The 13,636-nt window shown below is 24.8% G+C and overlaps 2 protein-coding genes across 2 annotated transcripts; both read left to right on the plus strand.

Annotated features, from left to right (window-relative positions):
* Positions 1–6,425: 6,425 nt before the first annotated feature.
* Positions 6,426–9,217, plus strand: OCT59_023167 (uncharacterized protein; the record flags this gene model as incomplete). Its single annotated transcript, XM_066150582.1, has 2 exons — positions 6,426–6,574; positions 6,673–9,217. The coding sequence occupies 2 exons, from the start codon at positions 6,426–6,428 to the stop codon at positions 9,215–9,217; spliced, it is 2,694 nt and encodes an 897-aa protein (XP_066006597.1).
* A 1,966-nt stretch (positions 9,218–11,183) lies between these two features.
* OCT59_023168 (uncharacterized protein) lies at positions 11,184–12,942 on the plus strand (the record flags this gene model as incomplete). The annotated part of the gene is made up of 5 exons (XM_066150583.1): positions 11,184–11,436; positions 11,517–11,587; positions 11,655–11,686; positions 11,774–11,981; positions 12,047–12,942. The coding sequence occupies exons 1-5, from the start codon at positions 11,306–11,308 to the stop codon at positions 12,940–12,942; spliced, it is 1,338 nt and encodes a 445-aa protein (XP_066006598.1). The 5' UTR covers positions 11,184–11,305.
* Positions 12,943–13,636: the final 694 nt, after the last annotated feature.

Consider the following 13,636-nt stretch of genomic DNA (forward strand, 5'->3'; position numbering starts at 1 on the left):
TAGCAACGTTCGGGATATTGGGACATTAAAAAAGTCAGGATGTTTAATATAATAATTGATTCAAATTTAATGGAATATATCTTATTAGATGAGATGAATCAAATGGTATTTATTTCATCTCTCTAACGTTAATATTGATGCTTGGATGGACATTGGACAGGACAAGTCTGGGACAAGTCCAGGACATTAAAATTTTGATGGAACAGTGTCATGTACAATACTGCCAAAAAGGTATTGGACAAAAATGAACTTTTGTCCCAAAATTTCTAATAATGGACAATCCAAATAACAATTTTTGAACTTGAGAGTGTCCCAATTGTCCCATGTAACAACACTGCCAAAAAGGTATTGGACAAAATGTGACTTTGTCCCAAAATTTCAAATAATGGGGAACCCAAATAACAATTGAACTTGAGAGTGTCCCAATTGTCTCATGTACAACACTGCCAAAAAGGTATTGGACAAAATGGACTTTTGTCCCAAAATTTCAAATAATGGACAAACCAAATATAATTGAACTTGAGAGTGTCCCAATTGTCCCATGTAACAACACTGCCAAAAAGGTATTGGACAAAAAATGGACTTTGTCCCAAATTTCCAAACAATGGACAATCCAAATACAATTGAATATATCTGATTGGTCTAATTCCAATTGTCCAAAATTTTTTTTTTTTGTTTCCAATTCCAACATCGAGGATTGCTTCATAAAAAACGTATCGTTGAGATTTGTGATGTTTTTTTTTATTTTACGTCGTTAAAAAATGTCATATATATCATGTGATCAATCAAAGCACTATGAAAAAAATCATGTGCGAAATTTCTCGCACGTGATTTACTTCCGGGACAAAGTGTCTACGAACTTATTTTTTTTTTTATTAACCATAACACGTATCTATGGTATTCTTAATTTATGGGGTCCCAAAAGATACTGTTTAAAAAAAAAAGTATACAATTAAAAAGAATCTGCCATACTTTTTAAGAATGGTTAACAAAGGGAATATCGGAATTACAATTAAGGCCCGGGATTATAACGTCCCGATGATAATTTTTATCCGTAAATCCCGTATTTAACATTAACATTTGAAAATACTCTTTTTAATTGTTTGTTCATTTAAAACCTTTATGTTAAATCATTAATTTCCGAAAGAGGAATTTATCAAAAAATTAAGTTGCGAACGTGGATCAGAAAAGAAAATCACCACCGCCAAAATAAGATCATTTGTTTGTTACCTTTTTTAACAAAATAATAGGAAAAAATCCTTCCCCCACGTGTACAATTTATAGTACAAATCTGCGTTTCTTGTCTTTTTCAAGTTTCTTTTAATTATTATTAATGAAATTTAGATCAAATAAATCAGGATTTTTTTTTTTTAAAAAAAAAAAGAAAAAAAAAAAAAAAAAAAAAAAAAAAAAAAAAAAAAAAAAAAAAAAAATTTTGAAATAAAAGATGAAATTTTTTTTCTTACGATTCTAAAGTTGAAATGATCAATTGTTTTTTTTTTGAAACTGTACGGTAAATCTTACAATCTAGAATTTAGAATGACGTAATTCGGTAAAAAAACATACCGATAAAAAATATTTCGGATAAAATGGAAAATTAATAGGTAAAATAAGGACCGAACAAGGATATTTTTCCACGGATTCTAGAATCTAGTTATAGAAAATATAATTACACAATTGATTATGTATTTTTGTAAAACCGAAACGTTGTAAAAAAAATTTCCATATTCTATACAAAAAACGGAGTTACTACACCGAAATTCTGCGTGTCAATATCAAATGTTACGTCACCTGCTCTTCGAGAAAAAAAAAAATATTATTAAATAAAAAAAAAAAGCTTGGGGCCTTTGCATTACATGAGGGGGAAGTTGCAGGAAATAATTTATAGATTAATAATACAAAAATTGAATTAAAAAACCGATTATATACCTCAAAATCAACCAAATTTAGCAATATTTTTCTTTATTCTATATCCACTATCCACCATTCCCGCAAAGTTTGGGGGGAAACGAACTATTTTTTTTAAATTATATTAAACAGTTTTAATTAATTTAATTATAAATATATATATTTAATAATATAAACGGAATAATCAATCGTAAATTTAGAAATTATTATAAGAACGTGAACGTATAAGAAGCAATAATAGAACCTAAATCTGTCAATCAACCGTGAAATTAAAATTTTTTGGTTGGTGCATTATCATATTTGACGCGTATAAAATATGAATAAACCTGTAAATAAGAGTAAATATGAATAAAATTGTTAAAAATATGAATAAATTTATCGATTAAGGTTCTCACATGAAACAAAATAAATTTTAAATTAGTTAAAAAAAGGGAATTTTGGAAACAAAGAATCCCTAACGCGTTATACGAATAGAATCGATTCTCATTTAATTAACCAATAAAGGTGAATTTTTTTTTTTTGTAAGATAGAATTAAATATTTAACTTCTTTTTCTTCACATATGTGATGAATTTTTTTATTATACCAGTTATAGTTATATCAGTTATTAGTTATACGTTATACAAGTTGATATACATATATATATTTATATATAATATAAATATATAATATATATTATATATAATAATATATAAATGTATTTTATGAAAATCAAATGAATCTGGTGAACCAGTACCTTGTTTTTATTTTCTTTCAAACACGTTTTATTCGTGTAATTCATAAAGTTAGATTGGGCGCGTTTTATAATCTAAATTAGGGGTTTTATGCTACAATAATATGATAAAGGGCGAAAAGGGTGAAAGGGTACAAAGGCAAAGGGTACAAAGGCAAAGGGCGAAAGGGCGAAAAAAAAAAATAAAAAATAATAATAATAAATAAATTAAAATATCTTTTGATCTAAAAACAACAAAATAATAAAATAATATTGTTATCAAAACAAATGAAATAAAAACGCGTCTAAATATTTTTAGTAAAAGAAATATGTAATCATGATAAAAATCATTTTAAAAAAAAAAACAAAAAAGCAATAGAATCTAAGAAGCCATTATACCGCAGTTTAAATTTTTTTAAATGCAAATTTAATTAAAGCCAGATCCAGATCCAAACATAATTGGTTCATGCACATTTTTGAATTTTACGCACACACAAAATTAAATTATTTATTTCGGAAAAGACCTTAACCGTACGATCACATTCACATTGATTTGATTGATTTACGTGAAGGTCTTACATATTTGGAACCTATCTAACCTACATCTAGTTGATTTACAGCTGATTACAAGACCCTCTCCCTTATCTTAATTAAATATGGAATTATTACAACTCCGATAATAAAAATCCTTTTTTAAAATAAATATTGTTGTAAATAAAATAATGAAATGCACAAATTCTTGTTCTCTACATTTTTCAAATAATAACATGTCTTACATATCTTGGCATAAACGAATTGTTACAAAGGAAAATAAAAACAATATTTCCCTTAGAAGGATATCTAATCTTTTTAACAAATGAAGTTACAAATATATAACTTTTGGGCGTTAATCTTAAAGAATAATATTGTGATTAGAGATCCGAATGTATAACATTCTAAAGCAGGAAGATTACCGTTATTGAGCAATACCTCCTTTTCATTGTGATAATAACGGTGACACTTTCTATAAAAAATGATATCAACGGTATCTAAAAGAAATTCCCAGAATTCCTTATGATTTTTATACACTTTAATAGTTCATTTTACATTTACATTAGATTTTTATGTGTAATCGTGGCGCAGTAACCCTTATAATATATACGCGAATGGAAACGCGTTTTTTTCACAAATGATCATCTTGTATCTCGGATCAAGATTTAACAAAATTAGAAGAAAATGACGTAAATGACGTATATTTAGAGATTTATTACGAATTTTTTTTTTATTATCAAATTATCAAATTATCAATTTTTTTTTATCATGAATTTTTTTTTTTTTGATCATTTTTTTTTTATAAATATTTTTTTTTACCAAACCATAATTAAAAACTAGTTTTTACGCGATCGATCGCAGCGTGTGTAACAATAACAATTAGGTCTGTCATATGTTTTACGTAATACATTACGCTATACAGCTGAAACGTATCGGAATATCCGATTCCATCAATAATTCTATAATGATCAACAAAATCGTTCCACATTTATTACCAAAGAAAAGAAAAAAAGAATTTTGTTCGCAATTTTTTTTTAAAAAAAAATAAAAAACGAAAAAAAAAAAATAAAAAAAATATGAAAAAAAAAATAAAAAGACAGTAAGTCGGAGGACACATAACACAATGGTTTAAAGTTACATGATAAAAATAAACGTGATTGCTTGTGTATTGTTTGTTTATTTTACTTCAACTTCATTTACATATTTACATGTATGTGTATGTGTGTCATGTATGGCGTTCAAAAAGAGGCTTTTTTTTTTCATTTTCTTCCTTTCATCTTATTTTATTCTTATTTTATTTATTTATTTTTATTTTTTTTTTCCTATTTGATATTCTTTTGATATGGAAGATAGGGAGATAAGAATTTGATTCGATTTAAAGAAGACGAAGATCCAAACCCTAATCAAGATTTTAATATTTCTTATACATTGAGCTGCATAATCAAGTATTCAAACGAGGGTATTTGTTATCTTTTCATACATATTTATTTATTTATTTTATAATAAATTCTTGGAAAAAGAAAAATATAATAATAATTGTTTATTTTGTTTTTTTAAAAAAAAATTGAAATTTTGATCTTCATTTGATGCTTTTTTCTCCATCTCTAGAACTTGTAAAAAATCTAAATGAAAAAAAATTATCTTTTAAAAAATAATGATTTACAAAGTACATAAGTTGGTTTTTCTATGTTTTATATGAATCTTCATTGTTATTGGTTTTTTGATAACTCCGAAACAAAAATGATCTTGGTTTTTTTAGGTAAAATTTTACGCGTATATAGAAAAAAGTTGATCTTGTAAATATATGCGAAGATAAATACCGTATTACCTATTTTTTTTTGATTTACCAGTAACGTAGTCACATTTCATGATACAAATAACTTTTTTGCATCAGCCGGTCCCTTTCTTTTTTTTGCACTGACCAATGCTATTTAAAGAAATACGAATATTCCAGGTTCATGTTTTTGACGTGCTCCTTATTATTATAAAAATAGATTATAGAAATGATAGTTGTTTTCAATTAGACTTTCCCAAACTCTCAATGACGTACAAATCCTTCTTTTTTTTCCCTTGCGCCACTTATTTAATGCACATTTGACGCCTTGTGTTATATATTTATAAATTGCCAAGATGTTGGATTAAAAAGGTGTAATTTCGGCGGAAATTCCTATAATATCTATATGTTACAAAGTCATTTATTGGTTCTTTTTTTTTTAAAAAAAAAAATGTACTTAATTTCTTTTTCTAGAATATATTATATATTATATATAATATACATATATATATATGTATTTATTTATTTTATATTTTATTTTATTCTATTCTATTCTATTTTATTTTATTTTATTTTTTAAGAGAAAGAAGAAAAAAAAAAATATTCGGTACCAAATACAATTTTTTCCGTCAGATAATTTGATTGGTCTAAACTTTACTTTCATGTAAAACACTTTTTTAATAATGTCCATAAAAAAAAATCATTTTAATTTTTTTTTTTTAATTCGTAAATGTGATAAATAATTCATCACTCCCTATTAAGCAAAAAAAAAAATGGTACGATCATTTGTTTTACATTATTTATGTAAACTATAAAATATATTATTTATTGAAACACAAATTATCTGGTTTTTTTTTGCCCAACTTGTATGAATTGCATAATATAAATTCAATTAATGTAAAATTCAAGTATGTATATTTTTAAAGTTGGATTAAATTGAATTTTTTTTTTTATTATTATCACAATAAAAAAAAAAAAAAAATCATTTTAATTATTAATTAAATTATAATTATATTATTAATCATTTCTTATCGAAAAGAGAAGAGGTAAAAAAAAAAAAAAATTATATAAATAGTCCCCATCAACCTTAAATTTTTTTCCATGCTTGTGCACTCTCATTTTTTTTTTAAATTATACGATTAACTAATACATAAATAGTTCGAACGTATTATTTTTAGTCAAGTTATTAAAATCTTTTGAAAAACATATCGTTTTTTTTATTACATACATTTTATATATATAATATTTATATATTCCTTTTTTTTTTTACCGCAAAGAGAAAGAAAAAATTCAAAAAAAAAACAAAATAAATTATCATAAATTAAAACAAATTATTATTCTCATCTTTATTAAAACAAAGAAAAGTCGTAAATTTTAAATTCATATTCTAAAAAAAAATTCGTCATATTTTAAAGTCATATTTTTTTTTTAAAAAAAAAACAATCCTTATATTTTTTTAAAAAAAGTCGTATTTTTTTTTCTAAAAAAAATAAAATAAAAAATGTCAAGTGAAGATTTAAATGGTATTAAGAGACGTAGAGTCGCAAGAGCTTGTGATACTTGTCGACGAAAAAAAGTTCGTTGTGATGGTGTACAACCTAATTCTGATCCACCATCTTGTACAAATTGCAAAGCTTATGGTTATGAATGGTAAATATTTTTCCTTATTTTTTATCCCATATTAATGCATCTTAATGCTTTTTTTCGTTAATCTTTTTTTTTTTTTTTTTTTCTCTCTACTCTTTTAGTGCTTTTATTGATGCACCAAAGAAACGTGGTCCTCCAAAAGGTTATATTGAAGCTTTAGAAACTAGACTTCAAAGAATGGAATCAATTCTTGGAGGTTTGGTTCAATCAGGGGATTTACCAGAAGGCACAATCTCTTCAAATCTTGAATGGATTAATGTAAATGAAAGTAATTTTAGATCCGGTCAAGAATCAAATAATACTACTAGTTCTAGATTAAGAAAAACTCCTTCCTTTAATTCTTCATCACTCGGAAGAAGTGGTAGAGCCAATTCTTCAAAAAGTTTAGTATCACATAATTCATATAAAAATAATGGTCAAAGTAGTGATTCAGATGATTCTCTTTCAAGTGATAGTAATGAATATACTGGTTCTCAATATGATTTAAATGATAGTATGGGTCAACTTGCAATGGATGAAACTGGTCATACTAAATATCTTGGTAATAGTTCAGGAGTTTTTTTATTAAAAATTACAAAAAAAATTGCTAATGGACAAATTATTACTGTACCAAGTAATGATTGGAATAATCCTTCTTTAAAACGTATCGGTCCAAATATGGTTATTGAATTTCCTCCAAAAGATTTATGTGATAAATTATTAGATGCTTATTGGAATCAAGTACATCCTTTTATGCCTTTCATTGATAAAGAAGATTTAATGGAAAAATATAATAATTTGGAAGCACATTATTCTTCAATCATTTTATTTTATGCAATATTCGCTTTATCTACAAGATATATTGATGATCCTGCTATAAAATATTATTCTGAAGAATATTCAGGAAGTAGTTTTTATACAAAAGCAAGAGAATTATTAAGAGATGAATTTGATAAACCTTCAATTTCTGTAGTTCAAGCTTTATTATTATTATCAGTACAAATTAGTGGTCAAAAAGATTCTATTACTTGGGTATATATTGGTCTTGCTATAAGAATAGCTCAAGATATGGGTTTACATCGTGATTCTGCTAAATGGAATATTGATGAAAGACAAAGTGAAGTAAGAAGAAGAGTTTGGTGGGCTTGTGTTGTAGTTGATAGATTTTCTAGTGCAGGTTTAGGAAGACCTTTAGCAATAAATGAAGCTGATTGTGATGTTAATTATCCTGTACCAGGAAAAATTCCTTCTGATGATATAGAAACTATTGAAGGTTGGGTTGAATTAATTAAATGTAATTTAATTCTTGGTCGTATACTTAATCATGTTTATGGTATAAAATCTAAATCATCATCATCACAAAATAACATAGAATCAGTTTTAGTTTCTTTAGATAATGAATTAAATGAATGGCGTGATAATTTACCAAAAAAATTTCAATTTGATTCTTCAACTATGCATGGTGGTGATGTTAATACAAATAGAAAAATATATGCTCATTTACTTTATTATACTCAACAAATACTTTTACATCGACCTCATATACGTGGACCAAAATCAAAAGCTCCACCTTCTTCAATTCCTTCATTAACCATTTGTACTATGGCAGCAAATAATATTACTCATGTATTATATCGTGGTTTAAAAGATGGTAGTTTAAAATTATCTGGAATTTATACAATTTATTCATTTCTTACCGCAGCATCTATGCATATTATAAATGCTTTAAGTGGAGATGATAGATTTAGAGAAGTTGCAAAACATGGTTTAAGAATGACATTAAAATGTTTAGATTATATGACAGAATATTGGCAAGTTTCTGATAAATTATCATATTTAATTCGGGATTTATTAAAATCAAAAAATATAGAATTGGAAGGTTATAATGAAATGGGGGGAAATCCAAATCCAAGTCCAACTTGTCAAATAGGTATTTTATCAAAACATGGTAAAGTAGAAGATTTAAAAGAAAGAAACCCTTTCTTATGTCAATTTAAGGAATTAAAAGATGGACAACCCTTACCAAAGATTACCTTTGCCACATCGCATCCAACAAATTCAAGTTCAATTGAACAAAATCAGCAAACGTCACCATACCCGACATTATGGAATTCACCACAACCACATCATCAACATCAACATCATCAACATCAACATCAACAACAACCAAAAAAGAATATTATAAACAATTCGACTTCGATATCTACCCCAGTATTAACATCATCATCAGTGAACAGTCCACAATCAACAACAATGAAATCACCGATGAATGATGCAATGCAATACGAGCAAACTTCATCCCCTGAATCAACTACTTCGACATCATCAGGATTTATGCAATTCACAGAATATTTAACAACAGATAGTGGATTGTTTCCTCAAAATGCCAATACTTTTACTCCAGATTCATCATTATTATTTGAAATGGATGATTCGATGGGTAATAATAATCCATTTTTATCATTACCATCAGCAATTGATTGGAATGATTGGACCGATTGGACTGAATATTTGTTAAGAATGCAAAATTTAAGAAATTCTGTTAATACAACAACACCAACTAGTGTAATGAATAACAATGGAATTTCAACAAATCCAGTAGTTAGTAATCCGAATCTGAATATTCCCCCTATGACAGGTAACACTAATAGCATGGCGTATCAATGAGTTATCATCACTTGAAGTGTTGAACGATAATTCATTATTTTTATCTTGTAAATAATTTATTGTTTTTTTTTTCAAAGACATTGTATTTTCTTTTTTTTTATACATATATTATATATATATTATATATATAGATTAAGAGGGCTACACGGGAAAGTTTTTATCGCGTTAAAAATTATTTTTTTTTTTCTTTGTGATAGTCTATTCTTTCTTATACTTTTAGGATTATATATTGTATTATAATTTTCTTATTTTTTTTTTTTTATTTCGTATATTTTTTTTTTCGTATATTCTCTCTCTTTCTCTCTCTCTCCTAATTTTTTTTTTTTTTTTTTTTTTTTGCGAATTAAATTTTTTTTTTGCGAATTGCGAATTAAATTTTTTTTTTGTGAATTAAAATTAATTAAATTTTAAAACAAATAATTTTTTTTTTATTATCAAATCTGTTATCTAAGCACCATGTATCATGTATGTAATGTGAATGTAAAAAAAAAAAAAAAATTCAATATTTTTTAATTTTATGAAATTTTATTTTAATAAAACTAGTTTCTTTTTCTATCGATCTTAATAAAGAGTAATATTACAATTGTATTCCTACATCAATGTAACTTAAAATAGATTTCTAAAAAGAACATTTTGTTAGTACAGTAATTTTCTAAATTACGTACAAAAACTCTTCTAAACTCCCCAGCAACCCCAGCATATGTAATGAAATGCAACATAATTAACATAAATTCCGCCACGCGATAAAATTTATGCATAATTGATTGGTTTCCACGTGGGGTTTCATTTATTTATTTACTTGCTTTCAGATACTTATAATATGAATGAAAATCTTATTTTGGGATATCGGGATAATTTCGTACCGAATTGTACCGAATTTATCGGTAAAATTTAACCGATGTTATGAAACACATTGATTATAAATCAAAAATTAGTATTGGGAAAAACTTTTTGCCGAATAAAATTGCGCGATCATTCTTGTTCGCAGTATACATAATTAATTTAAACAAAAAAATAAAGCTTCATTCATTAAACAAATCTTTTATTCATGCATTATGATATAGTGGTTTGTACGTTAAGAGATTCTCACTGTAAACAAATTAATTTTTTTTTTTCATCGCATCGTGTGTTAAATTATAATTTACCTTGACCAAATTTTGACTTATTCTACTTATATTACGAGTTTATTAATAAATTATATTATATTAATAATATCTTATTAAATGTAATTTTCATTACGCGTATTATTATTGACTAAAAAAATATGAGATCGTGGCACACTTTTTTACTATAAGTTGATCGATAATATTCTTTAATATGTAATTAATTTATTTTTTTAAATTTTTCTTATGATGAACGTATTCAAATTTTATTCGACGTTAATCATAATCATAAATGGATTTTTATCATGGTTTAATAATTCGTTTTTCATTAATATTTCTTATATTTCTTGAAACTTTTTAATATTATTTTACTTATTATTACTTATTAATATGTAGAATTTCAATTTAATATTGTTCATCACATTCGAATTCCTTTAAACCAAATTTGTATTAACATGTGATCCCGTCATATTGAGTTTTTTGACGTATAATTAATTAGCTTTTTTTGAACGAATAATTGGGATCCGCGAATCACATTTTATCTTATTTAAATTTCGTTGTATTTGAAAATTTTTAACTGCGCCTCTCTCTATAATTAACCGCGCCCATTTGGTTATTATAATTGAGAAGAAATATAATGGCTTAGAATAATAAATAAACCACTACTTAATCTCACATAATTGGATAAGTGGCAATGTAGATGACAAAGTTAAAGATGAGGCTAGGTAAAAGAAATTTTTTTAAATTTTTACCATAATCAATTTGTTAAAAAAATGTAATAAGGCTTGTAATTATGGCTTAATTATGGCTTATTTTAATATTAATACTAAACTATATTTTTTTTTTCGATGGTTTTTTTTCTTGTTTCTAATATAATATCAAAAAAAAAAAAAAAAAAATTCAATTAAAAAATATATATATATTATTTAATAGAGTGTGTATTTCATTATTTTAGATATATTACGATTAAAGAGTATCAAAGAAAATGCCAACTAAAGATAGTGAGAAATCTATAACATTTTCAACAGAAGATCCAAAAAATTGGGAGGATAGAAAGAAATTATATGTTTCATCTATCGCTTCATTCACTATTTCTATTTCTCCAGTATCAATCTCGTAAGTTAATAGTGAAATTATACCAATTTTTTCTGTTCAGATAATGGTGATTAATCACATGTATGTACATATGTTAAAAGAATGTATTATCCTGCTCTTATTGCAATACGTGATTACTTTAATACAACACAATTCATTGTAAATATATCAGGTAAGAAATAATAAAATTAGATCTTTTTTTTTTTTTGTCAGTTGATTTAATTATTTGCAAATGATAGTCGGTCTAATTATACTGTTCACGGGATTAATCGTACGTGTTTTCACTTTATTTCTGATAAAAGTTACCTGAACCATTTTTCATATTTAAATCTTTTTAACAATTATCTTAATTATATAGCCTTTGGTGGTTGGATCTTATGCAGATGTATATGGAAGGAGAAGAGTATATATATTTGTTATGTTTATATTTACACTTTCAAGTATATTATGTGCAATGGCAGAAAATATATGGGTATTAATGGCAATGAGAACATTACAGTCATTTGGATCTTCGGGTGTACAATGTATTTGTGGAGGTATCGCAAATGACATTTTCATTCCAACAGGTAAAAAAAAAGGGAATATTAATATATAATTTATTTTTTTTTTAATCTAAATTTTTTTTTTTTAGAAAGAGAAGAAGCATATAGTAGATTTTTTTTAGGATATCATTTTGGAGAAATAATAGGATCTATAATAGGAGGATTACTTACGGAATATTTAGGATGGCATTCAATATTTTGGTTTCTATCAATATATGGAAGTATTTTATTATTTTTAATAATATGTTTCATTCCAGAAACACTTTATATACCAGATTCATCAACAACAACCATTATTATAAAACAATTTAATCCATTATTACCTTTTAAATTACTTTATTATCCAAATATAACATTAACAATCCTTTATAATACATCAATATGGATAATAATTTATGTATTAGATATTATGATTCCTTTTTCATTTACTAATATTTATAATTTATCTCCTTTATATATTGGTTTAATATTTTTGGCTCGTAAAATTGGAAGTATTATTGGAAATTCTTTTGGAGCTCATTATTCTGATTATTTGATAAACAAATATGAAAAGAAAAAAGGAAAAGAAGAAAGTTATCCTGAATTAAGATTGAAAAGTATTTGGATTGGTGCTATATTAGCAATTATATCATTTTTTATATTTGGTTGGATTTTAGAAAAAAGAGTTTATATAATTTGGCCATTAGTTATTATATTTATAGGTGAATTTGGTATATTATTTTTAGAAACTACAACAATTACTTATTTAACAAATCCTTATCATGAAGAATTAAATACTTCAATACTTGCAATAGGTGAAGCTATAACTGCTTTAATATCAACTATTGTAATAATATTAACTATTCCAATAGAAAATAAGTTTGGTATTGGTTGGTTATTTACTGCTTTAGCTTCTTTAGCATTATTAAGTAATATATTAATAATTTTAGTTTATTTTAAAGGAAGAAAATGGAGAGAAAATCAAAATATAAATAAAGATTTATAAAAAAAAAAAAATCTAAATACTTTAATAATAATAATAATAATAATATAAAAAATAATAATTATAATAATAATTAATTAATTAATTATATATATATATATTTATTTATAATCATTTTTTTTAAAAAAAATATTTAATAATAAAAAAAATTATTAAATAATTTTTATAATTTTATAATATATATTAGAGAAAATTTATTCCTCACCTGGATGATTTCTTGCCTTCTATTATGTAATAAAATTTTGATTGACTGATAAAGCTTTACAATTACATCATGCTAGTCAATTAGTTATTTGTTTACTCCCTTTTTAGTTTCATGTCAAAAATATACATATGGATCATATTTTTTCTTTCTTTTAAATTTCAGGCTCTTTCAGTTTTGTATTCAAAGGTATGTTTTTTTCGTTTCTTTAATTTTCTTTTTTTTTTTTTGCTTTTGCTTCATTTTTACAAACTTTGTTTTATTTTTTTTTATGGAATTTTTTCTTTTTTATCGTCTGTTTTATATTCATTTCCCTTTTATCTTTATCTTTATCCCTATTTGTTTCATTTTCCTTTACATTTTATATCCTTTCATTTTTATTTCCCTTTCATTTTTATTTATGTTTTTTCACTTCATTTTTCCTTTCATTTTTATCTTTGTCTCCTTTATTTTCATTTTTCTTTTTATTTTCTTCCTCCCTTTAGATCCTTAAAA

The sequence above is a fragment of the Rhizophagus irregularis genome, chromosome 32, assembly GCF_026210795.1.
Source record: "Rhizophagus irregularis chromosome 32, complete sequence".
NCBI lineage: Eukaryota > Fungi > Glomeromycota > Glomeromycetes > Glomerales > Glomeraceae > Rhizophagus > Rhizophagus irregularis.